A 15,813-nucleotide genomic window follows, 5' to 3' on the forward strand; every position below is an offset into this window, starting at 1 on the left:
CCCACTTTCTGCCCAATGTGTTGATACCCTGCCTCGCACCTCTCGTTTCTGCCTCTCCCAAGTTCATCTCAGTCTTTTCTCACCGTAACTCTCCAATTACACTTATTCTTTGACGATTAATTGGAAGCTAGTTGGATGATTAACTAGACTGTTAGTTGGAGATGAGTCTCACAGATTGTCCTGCTCTGACTGGCTTTGAACCTCCATCCTCAGATCTCAGCCTCCCAAGTAGCTAGGATTACAAGGCATGAGCCTCCAGTCCCTGGCTAAGAAAGACCTCATAAGAGTCTCTCCTTGCACTGGGACAATTGCTAGAAGGGTTCTGGGAAGCAAGCAAGATGCATCTGTTTTGTTTTCACGTATTGATTGATTGATTGATTGATTGCCACTGTGGCGCTTTTTGTCCAGGGGTCCTTGAGAACAAAGGGCAGGAGATGCAGACCCAGCATTTCCAGTCCTTAGCACAGTAGTGGGTACAGAGAAGGAGCTCAAGAAATCGCACACAAAGGAGTGAACCCGCATTTCCCCTTTTAAATAAGTAGTTGTTTAATGGATCCATGGCTCAGCACAGGAAGGTACTTTCGGTAACCGGTGCGTTTGAGTCTACTGGGGCTGGAATTCACTTCCGCCCGTCCTTCCGCCTCGTTGGGGGATCACCCTGCGTCTAAGCAGGAGGTGGACTCTGGGTCTACCATTTCCCCGTGCGCAGCTTTGGCCGTGTTGTGGTGAGGTCTGGCGGCCCCCGAAGGCTGCAGAGCCGATCCGCCCGCTCCCTTGCTGGGCTGCCCTCCTCCTCCTCCCCTCCCTGAGATCCACCAGCGCTTCCAGCTCCGTGGATTGCTTCGGGACTTAGTGACTGACCTGTTCAATTCCCCGCTCTTAAGCTCCATTGCATCTGGGCAAAATGGAAAAATAAATACCCTAACTTATTAAATAACTGCTCTTATTTCATGCATAATCTAAGTCAATAAACCCCTGCCCAGACCTCGTAGTGATGTTCTGAGTCACCCTCTAAGCAAAGAACGCATGTGTGTAGCCGTGGCAACCGTGTCCCTCCTCCAGTCAGAGTCCTCCCATCCCACAGAGAGAGCTGAGCATCTGACTTGAGCTTCTCTCCTCTCCCCGAAAACGCTTTCCATCGCTGCCATTCACCACCTCTCTATTTAGTCCTCCACTTAAGGCTTTGAGAACACTGATTCAGACCATTAAACCTTTCCTGTCTTTAACATTTTTAAAAAAATCTTCACACACACACACACAAGAAAACAACTCCCACTACACTTAGTTTGCTATGGATCTCAGTGAAGGTGAAGGGGAAAAGAAACAGTAGTTTTACCTCACACATCTCCACTTTACTTTGGCAATTAATAGCAACAACGAGTTTTATACCAAGTCATGTTCATACCTTTTAGGTGTTTAAACTGTCTGAATATTTTTCCTTGTTTTGTGTTTCTTTTTTATTCTTGTGTCTGAATATTTTTGTAGCCACTTTTTAAATCGGGTATAGTCAATACTATTTTCTAACCAATTATTATGTGTTGCCTGTGAGCAACGTTTTCTTTCTCTGTTCCTTTTCTTTCATTAAGTTCCACTCAACTGTCTTCCTCCCTAAGGTTATAGAATGAAGAAAGCTGTTTGTGGTATCTCCTGCAGTCCTTTGAAACTGAGTACGGTTGACTTTAGCGTAGATCACAGTTCGTATAAAAATCATTTGCTCTAGCCCAGCACTGGCAGCTCACACCTACAATCCTACTGACTCGGGGGGCTGAGTTCCTAGCTACTCGGGAGTCTGAGATGGAGCCGCCCGGGCAGGAAATCCATGAAACCATGAGACTCTTATCTTCCATTAAACACCAGAAAGCCAGAAGTGGCACTGTGGCTCAAAATGGTAGTGTGCTAGCCTTGAGCAAAAGGGCGCAGGGACAGTGCCCAGGCCCTGAGTTCAAGCCCCATGACACACACACACACACACACACACACACACACACATAATAATAATAATAATTAGTGTCTTCGATTCTTATGAGTACAAAGAGGGGGAACTATCTGGAAAGCCACTTCCATCAGTTATTCTTCCTCCCTCCACTGCCAATTCTACTTCATAGTCAGGAGAAGTTTCTCTTCAGCCACAGATGCCTTTGGTTTTCGCTGACAGCTTCCTGCCTGGCTCGCAGATGGCAGCTCTGAGTTGCGTCTCTCCCGACTGTTGGGAGGGGTGAGGCGGCTCTCTAGGGTCTTGGATTCGGTTACATATTAAAAGTGCCAGCAGCAAAATTTATGTTTGGATTTGAATCTGCTTATGATGGAGGAGAAAAAAAACACACCTTAGTTTGGGTGCCTGCTGGGGTGGACAGGAAGGAGTGGTGGGCGAGGGGAGCTGGGGGCCCGTTGCCGCCATGTTGATCTTGCGGTGTCTGTGGGACATCTCCGTGCAGGTGGCGTGCTGTGGCATGCCCTGGGCAATAGGAGAGGCGGAGCGAGTGAGAGGGTGGATTCGCTAGGCTGGAAGCAAGCTGAGAACGAGAAGAGAGCATGGAATGATCTTTTTGTTTGTTTGTTTTTTGGCCAGTCCTGGGGCTTGGACTCAGGGCCTGAGCACTGTCCCTGGCTTCTTCTTTTTGCTCAAGGCTAGCACTCTGCCACTTGAGCCACAGCGCCCCTTGTGGACATTTTCTGTATATGCGGTGCTGGGGAATCGAACCCAGGGCCTCATGTATACGAGGCCAACACGCTACCACTGGGCCATATTCCCAGCCCAGGATGGAATGATCTTTCACCAGAACCAGCATCTGGGAGTCAAGCAGAGGCAGGGGCTGAGGAGACTAAACGTCCAGGTCTGCGAGGTGACAAGAAAATAGGACACGGTCGTGGCTGATGTTTTGTATCCAATGCCTCAACAAGTGTTTCCAACGAGAGAAAAAAAAAAAAATCAGTCTTAGCAAAGACAGAGACATGAGGAGCAGGGAAATGAGAGGCAGACAAAATGAATTTTGAAGGGGAAAAAAAATACAGGCCATTAGAAAAGTGAAGGGAGAAGTTCAGGGAGAGAGGAAGCGAAGAAAGAGGTGGCGAAGGTTCTAGGTCCAGGAGGAAGAAGGTGTGGTTGGGGTCAGCGTGTCAGCGAGCACCTTCGTGGGGGCTTCTCCAGTCCTTTGTGTGAGTGACAAGAATGATTTGAAAGCTAAAATAAGGGCTGTGTAACCCACATATTCAGGGGGGGAAAAAATCTTAGGAAATCATCACTCAAGCCTGTGGGGCTTCTGGAACATTCATTCTGGGTCTGTCTCGAGCCAGCTCAACATGCCCACGTGGCTTCTGACCTTTAGTGAAACTTCTGTCCCTTCTGGAACCAATCTTACACGCGTCCTTTGTGAGACAGACCCTTACCAACATGTACTATCACACACGACGACATTCCCGAGTAAGAAGAAGATTCTTTCCACACGCAACGGGGCAGAGGAGGAAACGAGGTATCGATCATAACGGCAGTAGCTGAAATAGAACAGTTAAAGAACTTTCCCTGAGAGGGAATGGGGGATGGGCGAGAAGCACAGGTCTGGCCCCGCAGTGCCCAGAGCCTTCTGACCATTCTGACCAAGGGGACGTGAGGCTTAGGATGATAAAGGCAAACAGGCAAAGTCCAGTCACGCATCCACTTACAAGATGCCAGGTGGGATTGTCAACGTGCCCTGAGGGAAAACAGATGCATCGGATATCAAAATAGCTTTGCCTCCCTTCCCCCTCCCGTTGTCCTATAGACTTAGAGTATGTAGGGTTTTTCATTCATCTTACCCAATTAAAAAAGCTGATTTGCAAGTAACAGAACAGTATCCCAACACACACTCTCCAACTCTTTGAGCCACGAAAATTGAACTTTTCCCTCCAGCCCACCTTTGTATTCTAGCTCTATTACCTACAGTTCACTGGGCTTGGAACAGTAATAGTTAAATATTCACTTTCTGCAAAATAGAGCAATGAAAAAGTGATGATGCCTAATAGTTCTCATCGCGCCCTGAAGCTTCTTCGCAGCACTCGTAAAGGAGGGTATTACTCAGATCGGACCACAGTTCCCAGAGCCTCAAGGAGCACAGACAATGCTGCATGGCCCTCAACCAGCCCTTCCGGTCACAGCTGGAATCCAGCTGCCTGGAGGCGCAGAGTTGGGCTTGCGCGACTGGAACAAAGTTCCTTCACTGTTGGTTGAGTTGCTGCAATAGAAGGGCTCTACTTTCTTGCACCGATTCATGCATGAGAGAACTCTTTCTTAGACATGCATCAGAAACAGCCTTGCCAAATGGCACAATCCTTCCTCGCTTTGAGCTACTGTATCTGTAATTTACTTTTTAAAAAAATTTATCTGATATATTTTTCTTATCTCTCTTCCACTTAAAACATCACCTTGAAGGTCCCTTAAATATTCTTATACACTGTACAGGTGCCACAAAATAGTCAATGTACATGAACTTATGTATGAATGGATCCCAGGAGCGCGTGGTTAACGTTATTCTGATGTTTTAGGGGGACCTCAGACCGTCTTGTGAAGGGGTGAAGGATGACTGCCACGACTCACCAGTATCCCTGTTGGATCTTCATCAATGAGAGGACGTTCATAACCAGGTAACCACACCCCTCTGCGGTGCGTTAGTCATCCTGCTAGCCAGTCACCTGCAGGAGGCATGGCGCAAAGGTTTCTAAGCATGGTATTCGATCAACAAGATCAGTGAAATGACTCACCAGAAGACACACTCGCTAGGAGACTGCCGAGCCATACCCTCTCCTAGGACAGTCCCTCCTCGTTCACAAACAGTGGTTCAGTGTCATTAAAAGCTACGCTTCTGTCTGAATCGTTGAAACAACCGTGAAGAATGAGATTAGATGAAGGCGCTAAGCCTCCTCCTACGTGGCACACCCGAAGAGTTAGCTCAGGGGCCAGTGTGCGTTCTGTCCTGGCCTCTCCCTTTCCCGTTCCTCACGACACGTGTCCTCTTCGGTGGTTTCCTCGTTAACGGTAGTTATGTAATGTAAGATCCACATCTGTAACTGTCTTATATACAAAGATGAATCTTCTGTTGCTTGGAAATAATAGTGTAAGGGTTTATACGTTGTGAAGATGCGGAAGACCGGGCACTATGGCACACACTCTAATCCCAGCTACTCAGGAGGTAGAGACGGAGAGGATGGCAGTTGACACAAACCCAGGCAAAAAGTTAGCAGGATTCCTCCCCCCTCCCCACCCCCAAAAAAGCCGTATAGCACAGTGCTTGTGATCCCAACTACGCAAGAGGCACAGGCAGAAGGGTCCCAGGCCAAGGCTGGCCCCAGGCAAAAAGGATAGACTCCGTGTGAAATAGAACGAGAGTCAAACCGAGCCTGAGCGTGGCTCAAGTGATCGCGCACCTGCCTAGCAACTACAAGGTCCTGAGTTCAAACCCTAGAACTGGAAAAAGGGAAACTCAAAGGTTAGAATCAAACATGGCTGAGCCAGAACACCGACAGAGGAAGGGAAAGTAGGATAGTAAAGAAATGGATGGTACTAGCACATGACCTAAGTCACATAAGAAATAAAGCCAATTAATAAAGAAGAAGCCAGGTTGGACGATTGAGAAGCACAGAGAGAGAGAGACATAGTCAAACGTGAACTAAAGCCGCAACTGGAGATCAGGATGACACGCAAGGGGGAACGGAAACGTCCGCGTGGGTCTTAGAGGGTGATAGGAAGGTCTGGACGGCGTGCTCGGTGTATGTGTATGGAAACACCACAAAGGTAGAGGCTCTAGTAAAAATAGTGGTAAGTGGGCTTCGAGAGAAGATGCCGTATTCCTTCCTCATAGACTTCCTGCCTGTGGCTGTGGACAGGAACTGACCCGGGCCCTGAGCATTCGATAATGAACCCAAGAAAACCCTCCGTTTCTCAGGATCATGTCCTGTAGCAGGAGGAAGACATAGCCATACGCAAGATAAGTGCTGAACGATAGGAAGAGTGAAGCTAAGGAAGAAGAGAGAGTAAGCCATATCGTAGGTAGAGTGGGAAAGGTCCGATATAAGACGTGTAGGGAAGGCCTCAGTGAAGAGACCGTATTTGAGGGGAAAAAAATCCCTGCAGCCCTGCGGCTGTGAACATTCTAGAAAGAGCGGACAGCAAGTGCACAGCCTGAGGTGGGTGGACATCTGTGTCCGCGGAGGAGGTCAGCGGAAAGGAGGAGCTAAGGTGGAAAGACGGGAGAGAGGAGGTGCGGTTAGAGACAAGATGGCGCCCATCAGGTAAGGTGCCATCAGTTATTCCGAGACTCGGCCTTGCCTATTACATTAGATGGGGAGAAGTCGCGAAAAGATATTAAGCATGCGATTTACATCAGTCTGGCCACTCTCTTAGGAACCTATTCAAGAAGGGACAAGAAAGGAATCAGTAAAGTGACCATGGAACTGATGGTTTGAGATAGAAAAGATGACGGCCTGGACCAAGCTGGAGGCAGGGAGGTAGGAAAACAAAATAGGTTGCAGGTCGTTCGTCCTCATTTCCAAGTTTAGTTGATCCACGAGCTCTACATCTGTGTATCAGAAGCAAATGGTGTGTATGCTGATTAGATTCAGACCTTTCCCTTGGCACCCTTCTCTAAGCAACGCGGTGTAACAACTATTTTCACAATATTTACATCATATTCTGCATTATGAGGGATCTAGAGATAATGTCTGCCCGGGGATTTGCTTGGTTACATGCAAATACTATGTCACTTTATTGGAGACACTGGAGTGTCTGCTGACTTTGCTGTCTGCGTAAGCTCTCAGCTCACAGATACCAAAGAGCAGGATACATTTGAAGGAAGAGACTTTGGGATTGCTGGAAGGATCTGATGTAAGGTGTGAAAGACAAAACTAATCAAGGAAAATTCTAATGATATTGATCTGGATGAGTGGAGGAAATGTTGTTTTCTATTATGAAGAGTATATGAAGAATAGGTATGGGTTAGAAGATTGGGAATTCAGTCCTGGACATGCGATATCTGAGAATGAACAACATCATCAAAGAATGAGTGTAATTCAAGAGTTAAGGTGAGAAAAGGCTGAAACAAACTAGGCAAAGGCAGACACAAGAGGTACAAGGCAAGGTACAAATACATTGAGTGGTGGAAAGTGGGGGAATGAACGTGGAGACTGGGCAGAGAGGAAAGGAGGTTAGAGAAGGAAACGTGCAGGTAGAAGATTCCATTTGAGAGGTCAGGAGAACTCTTGATGGAATATGAGAAGTGAGAAGCGGGCAGGCACCGGCGGCTCACGCCCGTGATCCCAGCTACTCAGGAGGCTGAGATCGGAGGATCACGGTTTGAAGCCCACTGCAGCAGGAAAGTCCAGGAGACTCTGATCTCCAACTAACCACCAGAAAACCAGAAGTGGCGCTGCGGCTCCAAGTGGTAGAGCGCCAGCCTTGAGCACAAAAAGCTCAGGGACAGTGCCCAGGCTCTGAGTTCAAGTCCCACAGAATCTACCCTGTTCATGTACTGCACACCCATGGTGGTGATCTCTAACTACCTAGTGTGGTGATCTCTAACTACCTAGTGAAACTCAGTGGCTGCGGGCACAGGTTCCTCCCTCCCCTAGCAGATGGGACCGGCAGCCCCTTTGGTCTGTTTCCCAAAGTGGGACAACAAAGTGAGTTAGGTATACTTGGTGACTTCCCTTTTTTAAGTGACACATAGGTGAGCACTTTTTATTTGAACATTTATGAAACGTATTAAGAAAATATAACTAGTACATGTGATCTTTGATTTCATAAACATTATTGGCTTAGAATAAAAATACATCTAAATGATGCCGATTGGAAAATTGACCACAGATAATTCTTTTTTTTTTTTTTTTTTTTTTTGGCCAGTCCTGGGCCTTGGACTCAGGGCCTGAGCACTGTCCCTGGCTTCTTCCCGCTCAAGGCTAGCACTCTGCCACTTGAGCCACAGCGCCGCTTCTGGCCGTTTTCTGTATATGTGGTGCTGGGGAATCGAACCTAGGGCCTCGTGTATCTGAGGCAGGCACTCTTGCCACTAGGCTATATCCCCAGCCCCACAGATAATTCTTTTAACTGACCTAAATGAGGAAAGGGTCCATGAATAATTACTTGAGCAACAGGGCAATGATCTGCAGTCAGAGCACATTCATTTTCTTTACAAGTAACCTTAACACCTATAATCCAGTGCCTCTTTTAGACCCTGGTCTCTAAGTGTTACTTAGAGCTCTAAATGATGAACTAAACAGCATAATTCCACAAGCACCACACTACCAGATAGAATTTCTTGATGTGTGGTTGACGGACTGTCTGCATCCCTCATCCTGAATCCTGTTCTTCTTAGCAGTACAGACCCGGGCTCCACCCCATAACCACCCAAGTGACGATGAAATGTACTAAAACCTGAGAACTGCCTAGACGAAGAAGGGATTCAAGTTCTGAGAACTTCTGGCCTCTTGGTAGAAACAAAATTCCTGGGGCCGGAGCTAATCTCTACAAAACGGTTACCAGAAATTATAGCAATGCTCACTGGCCAACCATGATACTGAGCAGACCACAAGGGTGGAAAATACATTCCCCTTGTCTACCCCATCTTCACTAAGCTTTGAAGTAAGCAAGACAACCGACCAATTACTAAGAGATTTTAATTTCCCTATACATAAATTCGTGAAAACAATAGAAAGTCACCTTAAGAAAATCTACACAATTGACAACTTGGTTTCAACACATTTCATGAGAACTCATGTGATCAGTAGTACAAGAGGTGCTGGTCCTGATGGCACCGGAGGATGGGAATTCTCAGAGATTAGAAACTTCCTGGCCAAAAGGTGTTGGCCAAGATGAGCTTCATGCGGGATGATTAGGCTCTCGTTGCTGGTTGGCTGCCTGTAGGCATTGCCTCTCTGCTGCTCTGCCTGGTAAATACGCTAAACTCAAAGTCAGTTCTGTGGGGTTGCTTTCCAAGGGCTTTCATGTCAGCTTGGAGGATGGAATCAGGGCACGCTGAGAAGTGAGCAAATGCCAACCCTGAATTTAGCAAACCAGCAAGTAGAAAGAAGTTCAAGTTCAGCTTCCATCGCAGTTCAGATTTCGCCGTAGAGAATCGTCTGTCAGTGGTTTTCTGCTCCTCTAGGAGCAGTCCAAAGACACATGTGTGTTCTTGTCCTTGGCAAAGAAATTTAATTGGTATGATGTAATATTTTTTTAGCAAAAAGTATTTTTACTCCAGGTAATTTCTTCCACTGAAGTGTATTGGCCCGCACCGTCATAGAAACAAAGGCAGCAGCCGCCCGCGCCATTAGACACAAATTAAACACAAAGAACCAGTGTTTCAGAGTGGCCTACTACCTGGCCAGTAGAGCCAGCGGGCAGTGTTTATCCAGGCTCTGAGTCCAGGGTCTTCCCCTCCGTGATCCAAGGAACAAGCGCCAACACTGACTCCTCAGCCAGTCCTGAAGATAGGTTTACACCAAGACACGGCAGCTCTCCTGAAGGCCCTGCACCTTGTGTTCACGAAGGAGAGACACACCCTCTCTGAAGGGTGTTTTTATGCATCAATAGCTATGTGCGTATGGCCGTATAAGATGATATTTATCAGAGTGAACTCCGAGAAGTGGAAAGGAAGTTTTTTCTTTCCCTCTGTTGCTGGTTTTGTTTGCCCTACCTTTCATTTGCGAGTTGATCTGTTTGGGGGAGGGGACGGGGGAAAGCACAGAAATGGTGGGACAGAGGGTGAGCACACGCAGCAGTGGGACTCACTTGACGCTACGTCCTGGGCAGGGGACAGGAGGTTAAAGCTGGGGGAAAGCGAGGGAAAGGGTGACACTGTTAAAGAGGAAGTGGACTCGGTCCCTGGCTTACATAACTGTAATCCCTCTGCAAACCACCTTGACAATAACAGTTTTTTTTTTAAGAGCTTTTAGGAAGCCAGAGGAGAAGAGTTTGAAATACTTGCTTAGAATAATCTCTTTTAAACGTTAGGACTGTTTTCTACATTAGAGATTATTAAAAAATTACATGATTTATGTCTGATGGTCCAGTGAAAATAAGAAAAAATATTATAAAAAGCTGCACGACAGACATGTTACTAAGTCACAAAGTCAATATCCTAAAAACAGGATATTTATTGGGGAAAAAAATCCTATATTTTCCCACAAGTATATATTGTGAAAAGTCAGTAAACATGTTGATATGAAAATATTCTCTTATTTCTGATAAACATTTACTGTACAGTGACCTGCTTTATCACCGAGTCCGCTTCAAAACAGTAAGACCTTTCCCCAACCTAGTGAAAATATTTCCATAGAAAGTCTAACGAACTCAGAATCCAAAGACTCCAGAAGAGCAGCACGTTGGTGGGTTATTCCTGGATCTCTGGGCATGTGAGCTCCAATGGCGAAACGTCTCTTCTGCCCCTAACCCCAGTAGAGCAGCTCAGGGCTCCACTTCCTGGATTTTAGTTCCCAAATGAAGAACGCGCCGGTAGAAAGGATCTCAAATACTCGATTTGGAGCGCAGACAGCCGCGGATCCTCCCTCCGGCCGAGTCTCCTGGAGGGCTGGCGGGTCTCCACTCCCTGTCAGTAGGTCTGGGGAGGGGGGGGGCACTTGCCTGTCCGTTCCCAGCTGGTCCGTGGGTCCCACCTGGACCACTACGGATGCAAAGCAACCTCCTTCCATGAACAGAGTCCAGACGGAGCCTGAGAAGCAGAGCCCGGGCGGGGGGGCGGGGGGGCTCCTCCGGAAAGGAGCTTTGATCTGAGCGAACGAGGCTCGCGGGTGTGGGGGGGAAAGCCAGTAAGAGGTGAGGAAGGGAGGTACAGGGTGCAGGCAAAGCCTCTACTGAGAGGAACCCCAACAGGGCAGCAGAGGATGGGGACTGGGGATAGACGACTCAGTTACACACATCATTTCTTCTGCGGAAGGCAAGGCAAGCCAGGGCCTCAGGCATGGCCGCGTCCCAGCGGGCGAGGCCAGGGGCCGGCGTCGGGGAATTCGTTCGGGAGCAGAGATGGAGCACTCTCTCCCCGAGGCCCGCAAGCCCGCCACGGACGCTCCGCCGTCCACAGGCCGATGCTGTTGGGCGGGGGGCGGGGGTGAGCGGGGAGCAGGCGACGAAGGGCGGGGGCGACCCCATCGCTGCGTCCCCATCGCCTCCACGTCCAGCCTCAGAGCGCACGAGTCAGCTTCGCTTCCAAATCCAACGTGCGTGTGCGCGCGCGTGCGTGTGTGTGAGGAGAGGGACAGGATGCGTGTGCACGCGTGTGCGCACTCCAGCACAGGGGCTTGAACTCAGAGCCCTAGCTTTTGTACTGGAAAGGCTGGTGCTCTACCACTTGAGCCACAGCTGCACTTTGGGCTTTTTTTTCCGGGGGGGGGGGAGGGTTAATTGGAAATAAGCGTCATCGAGTTTCCTTCCCAGGCTGGCTTCGAACCAGGATCCTGACCTCAGCCTCCTGAGTCGCTAAGATGACAAGGGTGAGCTAGCAGCTCCAAGGCTACCCACGTGTGGACCTCCAGTCCACGCTGCCATGTTCCTCTGCCTGAACAACTCCCCGGCCTCTTCCTACTCGGGCTCCATGCTTCTGTTCCCTGCCCCTCCCGTCCATTCCCGCTGGGCAGCCCCGCCGGCCCTCTCGAACCCGAGCCGCGTCATCGAAACTCCTCAGCGGTTTTCCGCTGTGCTCGCGCTGAGACGCAGATGCCAAGTGGAGTCCCGTCTGACGCGTGGGGCAGCACGTCCTCCCTCTCTCCTCCACGCGTGGGGCAGCACGTTCTCCCTCTCTCCTCCACGCGGTGGGGCAGCACGTTCTCCCTCTCTCCTCCACGCGTGGGGCAGCACGTTCTCCCTCTCTCCTCCACGCGTGGGGCAGCACGTTCTCCCTCTCTCCTCCACGCGTGGGGCAGCACGTTCTCCCTCTCTCCTCCACGCGGTGGGGCAGCACGTTCTCCCTCTCTCCTCCACGCGGTGGGGCAGCACGTTCTCCCTCTCTCCTCCACGCGTGGGGCAGCACGTTCTCCCTCTCTCCTCCACGCGTGGGGCAGCACGTCCTCCCTCTCTCCTCCACGCGTGGGGCAGCACGTTCTCCCTCTCTCCTCCACGCGGCCCCTGCTGGGGCTTGCATGCATCGGATGCCGTCGGCGGCGTCTGCCTGGAAGCTCTCTGGGCCTCCTGGGCCTGTCACCGTCCTGTTTTTGGGGTGTCCATTGAATATTCGGCTCCTTGCCTACTTTCTTCCTCTTCCTAAGCGCCGTATTGCACAACCTTGTTTTATTATGCTCATAAAACTTGTCCATCCGTAGAATTTCCGTGTTTCCTTTTTTTTTTTTTAACTTTTGGTGTTTCTTTATTGCCCTGGACTAGAACATAAGTCTCCTCATGACGGGGTCTCGATGCTCCCTCTTTGTCAATTACGTCTTCAGTTTTCTGATAATCACTCGGTAGGGATGGAACATGAATGAGGAGGCCGAGGAGCCCCTGAAGGACTCAGTGGAGACGTGGCTCTGGCGTCATCTGTGCTACCCAGAGATACTGTCTTCCTGACAGGCGGGTGCTTATCTCACGGGGTGGGGGAGATCTGGCCTAAGAACGAGATGAAGCCCTCGCCACGGAAGGCCCACAGGAGTCTGACCCCGCCAAGGGATTCTAGGAGGTTCTTACACATCAACGTGAACATCAGTGCCAGCGAACATCACGCGCCTCACCAAAGAGAAGCAGTTCTAGCTAATTAAATGTATGGCTCAATATAGAAGGCTAAGGTGGTGGTGGTGTTTTGACAGTCCTGGGCCTTGAACTCAGGGCCTGAGCACTGTCCCTGAGTTTCTTTTGCTCGAGGCTAGCGCTCTACCACTTGAGCCACAGCGTCACTTCCGGCTTTCTCTGTTTATGTGGTGCTGAGGAATCGAACCCAGGGTTTCACGCGTGCTACCCCTAAGCCATATTCCCAGCCATTGTCGATATATTCTTACAAAGGCATTGTCAAGATAGGGTCAAGTATAGTAGCATATGCGTGTAAACTTAGTACTAGGTAAGCAGAGACTAGAGAATTGTGAGTTTGAGGCCAGCCTGGGCTCCAGCAAACCATTCGGCCATATGGCCGTATATTAGAACTGGAGTACACGTCTGCTTTACAAGCATTAGCAATAAAAATAATCGTGCCCTGCCGAGCACTACCCTTAATAAATAACACTCAAAGAGTTGTTGGAAAAGATAGACATTTTTCCTCTTCAAAAAGGAGACCCAGGCTGGGAAGGTGGCTTAGCGGTAGAGTGTTTGCCTATCATGCATGGAGCCCCTGGGTTCGATTCCCCAGCACCACACACACAGAAAAAGCCAGAAGTGTCTCTGTAGCTGAAGAGGTAGAGTGCTAGCCTTGAGCAAAAAGAAGCTCAGGGACAGCGCTCAGGCCCTGAGTTCAAGACCCAGGAATGGAAAAAAAAAAAATGTCCCTTGGATCCAAGTGCCCCTCCCCAGGACTTTGAGGTGAGGACTGGTGGACGAGTTGTTGGGTTCCTTGATCGTTTAAGATTTGCATTCCCGCTGCAGTCACAAGAGCCCTCCTCCCCCACCTTCTCAGTTTTCAGACTGTTTGGGAACTGAGCCCCTTCATTTGCAAGGGAAATGTGAATAGCCTACCTGGCAGCTGAGGGAAGCCGCCCTGCTCAGGCTGAAAGGCATGCCTTCCTCTTTTGTCATTTGAGCCAGGAGATGAGACCAAAGGCAAAGAGACCGGCACCGGGGCAGTGTGGGGAGGAGGAGACCCGGCACCGGGGCAGTGTGGGGAGGAGGAGACCCGGCACCGGGGCAGTGTGGGGAGGAGGAGACCGGCACCGGGGCAGTGTGGGGAGGAGGAGACCGGCACCGGGGCAGTGTGGGGAGGAGGAGACCGGCACCGGGGCAGTGTGGGGAGGAGGAGACCGGCACCGGGGCAGTGTGGGGAGGAGGAGACCGGCACCGGGGCAGTGTGGGGAGCAGAGGCCCGCTGACCTTCGCAACTTTAATTCCAGGATTCGAGCGCACAATAAGTGAAGAATGAAGTGCGTTAAGAGAACCCTGCCAGTGCTTGTGAGCACCAAGTCTTCACTTAGTCTCTCTTTTCTCTTTACTGTTATGATTATCTTCAAATAGCTGTGCAGAAGGGTTTCAATGGAACGCGTTCATCCACCCGTGCAAGGCATCTTGATCAGTCATTCCTCCCATCAGTCTCTCATTATCCGTTCTTTCCTGTCACCCTGTAATTCCAAAGTCCACCTTTTCAAACAGCAGACAGTCGTTAGTGCTGTGTTTTAGGGATATATATATAGAGAGAGAGAGAGAGAGAACATAGTCCATATATTCTTGTAGTTTGAAAAGTACACAGCACCATATCAAATGAAAATTATAAATTTAATCTCAGACAATAATTCAGTTGGTTCCCTTTACGGGTTTAATGTAGTTGTTTTATTGTTGTTTTTTTTTTTAATGTATACAGAAAGTTTAAAAGTGTTTGAACCTGACACACGAAATTGTGAAGCCATCTCATTACTAAAATGTAACAACAATGAACAAAATCACTGAGGGAAAGAGAACTAAATGGGCGAGAAAGCAGGTGCTTTTATTTCCCACGGAACCTCGAGACGCCTCTGTCAAATGTCCCAGGTCCTCGCCCTTGAGCACGGCACCGCACGCGAGGACTGGTCCCCGATGCTGCTGTCAGGTGCAGGGCGCTGGCTTCCTGACGAACCATGGCCCTTTCCCAACGAATCCCCAGCGGCCGCAGAAACACAAGTGCAGGACAGGCAGCCATTTGTGCGGCCAAAAGCGTCTCTGGCGGCTGTCGGGTGTATTCCCCTCAAGCACATTGGTGCCACGTGGCAGTCTGTGACGCGAGTGTTCATGGGCAGCATGTGACAGTGCTTGTGCTTTGCTCACGTTGGGTCCAAGTTGAAAGATTAAGAATGGGAAGGCTGGCTTGCTTTCCAGGGAAGGGGTTGGATATTCACTTAGTTACGCTGTTTGGTTTGTTTCCCAGTCCTGGGGCTTGAACTCAGGGCCTGAGCACTGACTGTCCCTGGCTTCTCTGTGCTCAAAGCTAGCACTCTGCCACTTGAGCCACAGCACCACTTCCGGCTTTTTCTGCTTATGTGGTGCTGAGGAATCGAACCCAGGGCTTCATGTATGCAAGGCAAGCACTCTACCACATTCCCAGCCCTAGAGTTTTCTTTTTACTCCAGCTTCTTGAGTACATACATAACCAATCATTCTTTTAAAGAATATCTCAAGCTCAACTCCAAACTACTCCTTTTTCAAGAAACAAGTAACATATAATAAAAAATTATGACCGTAAGACTAAGAAGGAAGCAAGGAAAAGAAAACTCGATACCATATACTATACAAGAGTTATCTGAAATATTAAACAAGAGATCAGTAAACATGAGAGTGGAGAACAGATAATTAACATGAACAAGGATCTCGCCAGGAAGCCTTTCCAGACAATTGCTGAATGCCAGGGTTTGCCATGAGTAGCCTCTGTTTCCTAACGCTCTTACCCTCCTTCCACGTCTAAGTGAGGATGCTCAGAGAGTGACTCTGGTGTGCATGAATAAATGACCCTTTGAGTGGGCCTTTTGTGAGCAGGAGTAATGTGAATTAGTCAGCAGACCCAGATGGCCAGCTGGACCGTATTTCTTTAGCATCGTGTGCCTCTAATCTCCAAGCTGGCAAGTCAGGATGCTCTAGGTTACCATTTTATTTCCAGTACTACGGTAAGTCGATTTTTTATTTTTTGGCTGGGTGCATAAATGAATCATCTTTCAAAGTTCCTTTGTATGGTAGATAGA

The 15,813-nt window shown here is 49.1% G+C and overlaps 1 protein-coding gene across 1 annotated transcript in view; it reads left to right on the forward strand.

The window, feature by feature from the left end:
• Window positions 1-4,073: 4,073 nt before the first annotated feature.
• Rassf6 (Ras association domain family member 6) overlaps window positions 4,074-15,813 on the forward strand; it is a 28,272-nt gene continuing 16,532 nt past the window's right edge. The window contains exon 1 of the mRNA XM_048364178.1: window positions 4,074-4,617. Within this exon, the coding sequence (XP_048220135.1) occupies window positions 4,553-4,617 (65 nt within the window). The 5' untranslated portion in view covers window positions 4,074-4,552. The remainder of the gene's footprint in view (window positions 4,618-15,813) is intronic.

Source organism: Perognathus longimembris, chromosome 16 (genome assembly GCF_023159225.1).
Source record: "Perognathus longimembris pacificus isolate PPM17 chromosome 16, ASM2315922v1, whole genome shotgun sequence".
Classification (NCBI taxonomy): domain Eukaryota; kingdom Metazoa; phylum Chordata; class Mammalia; order Rodentia; family Heteromyidae; genus Perognathus; species Perognathus longimembris.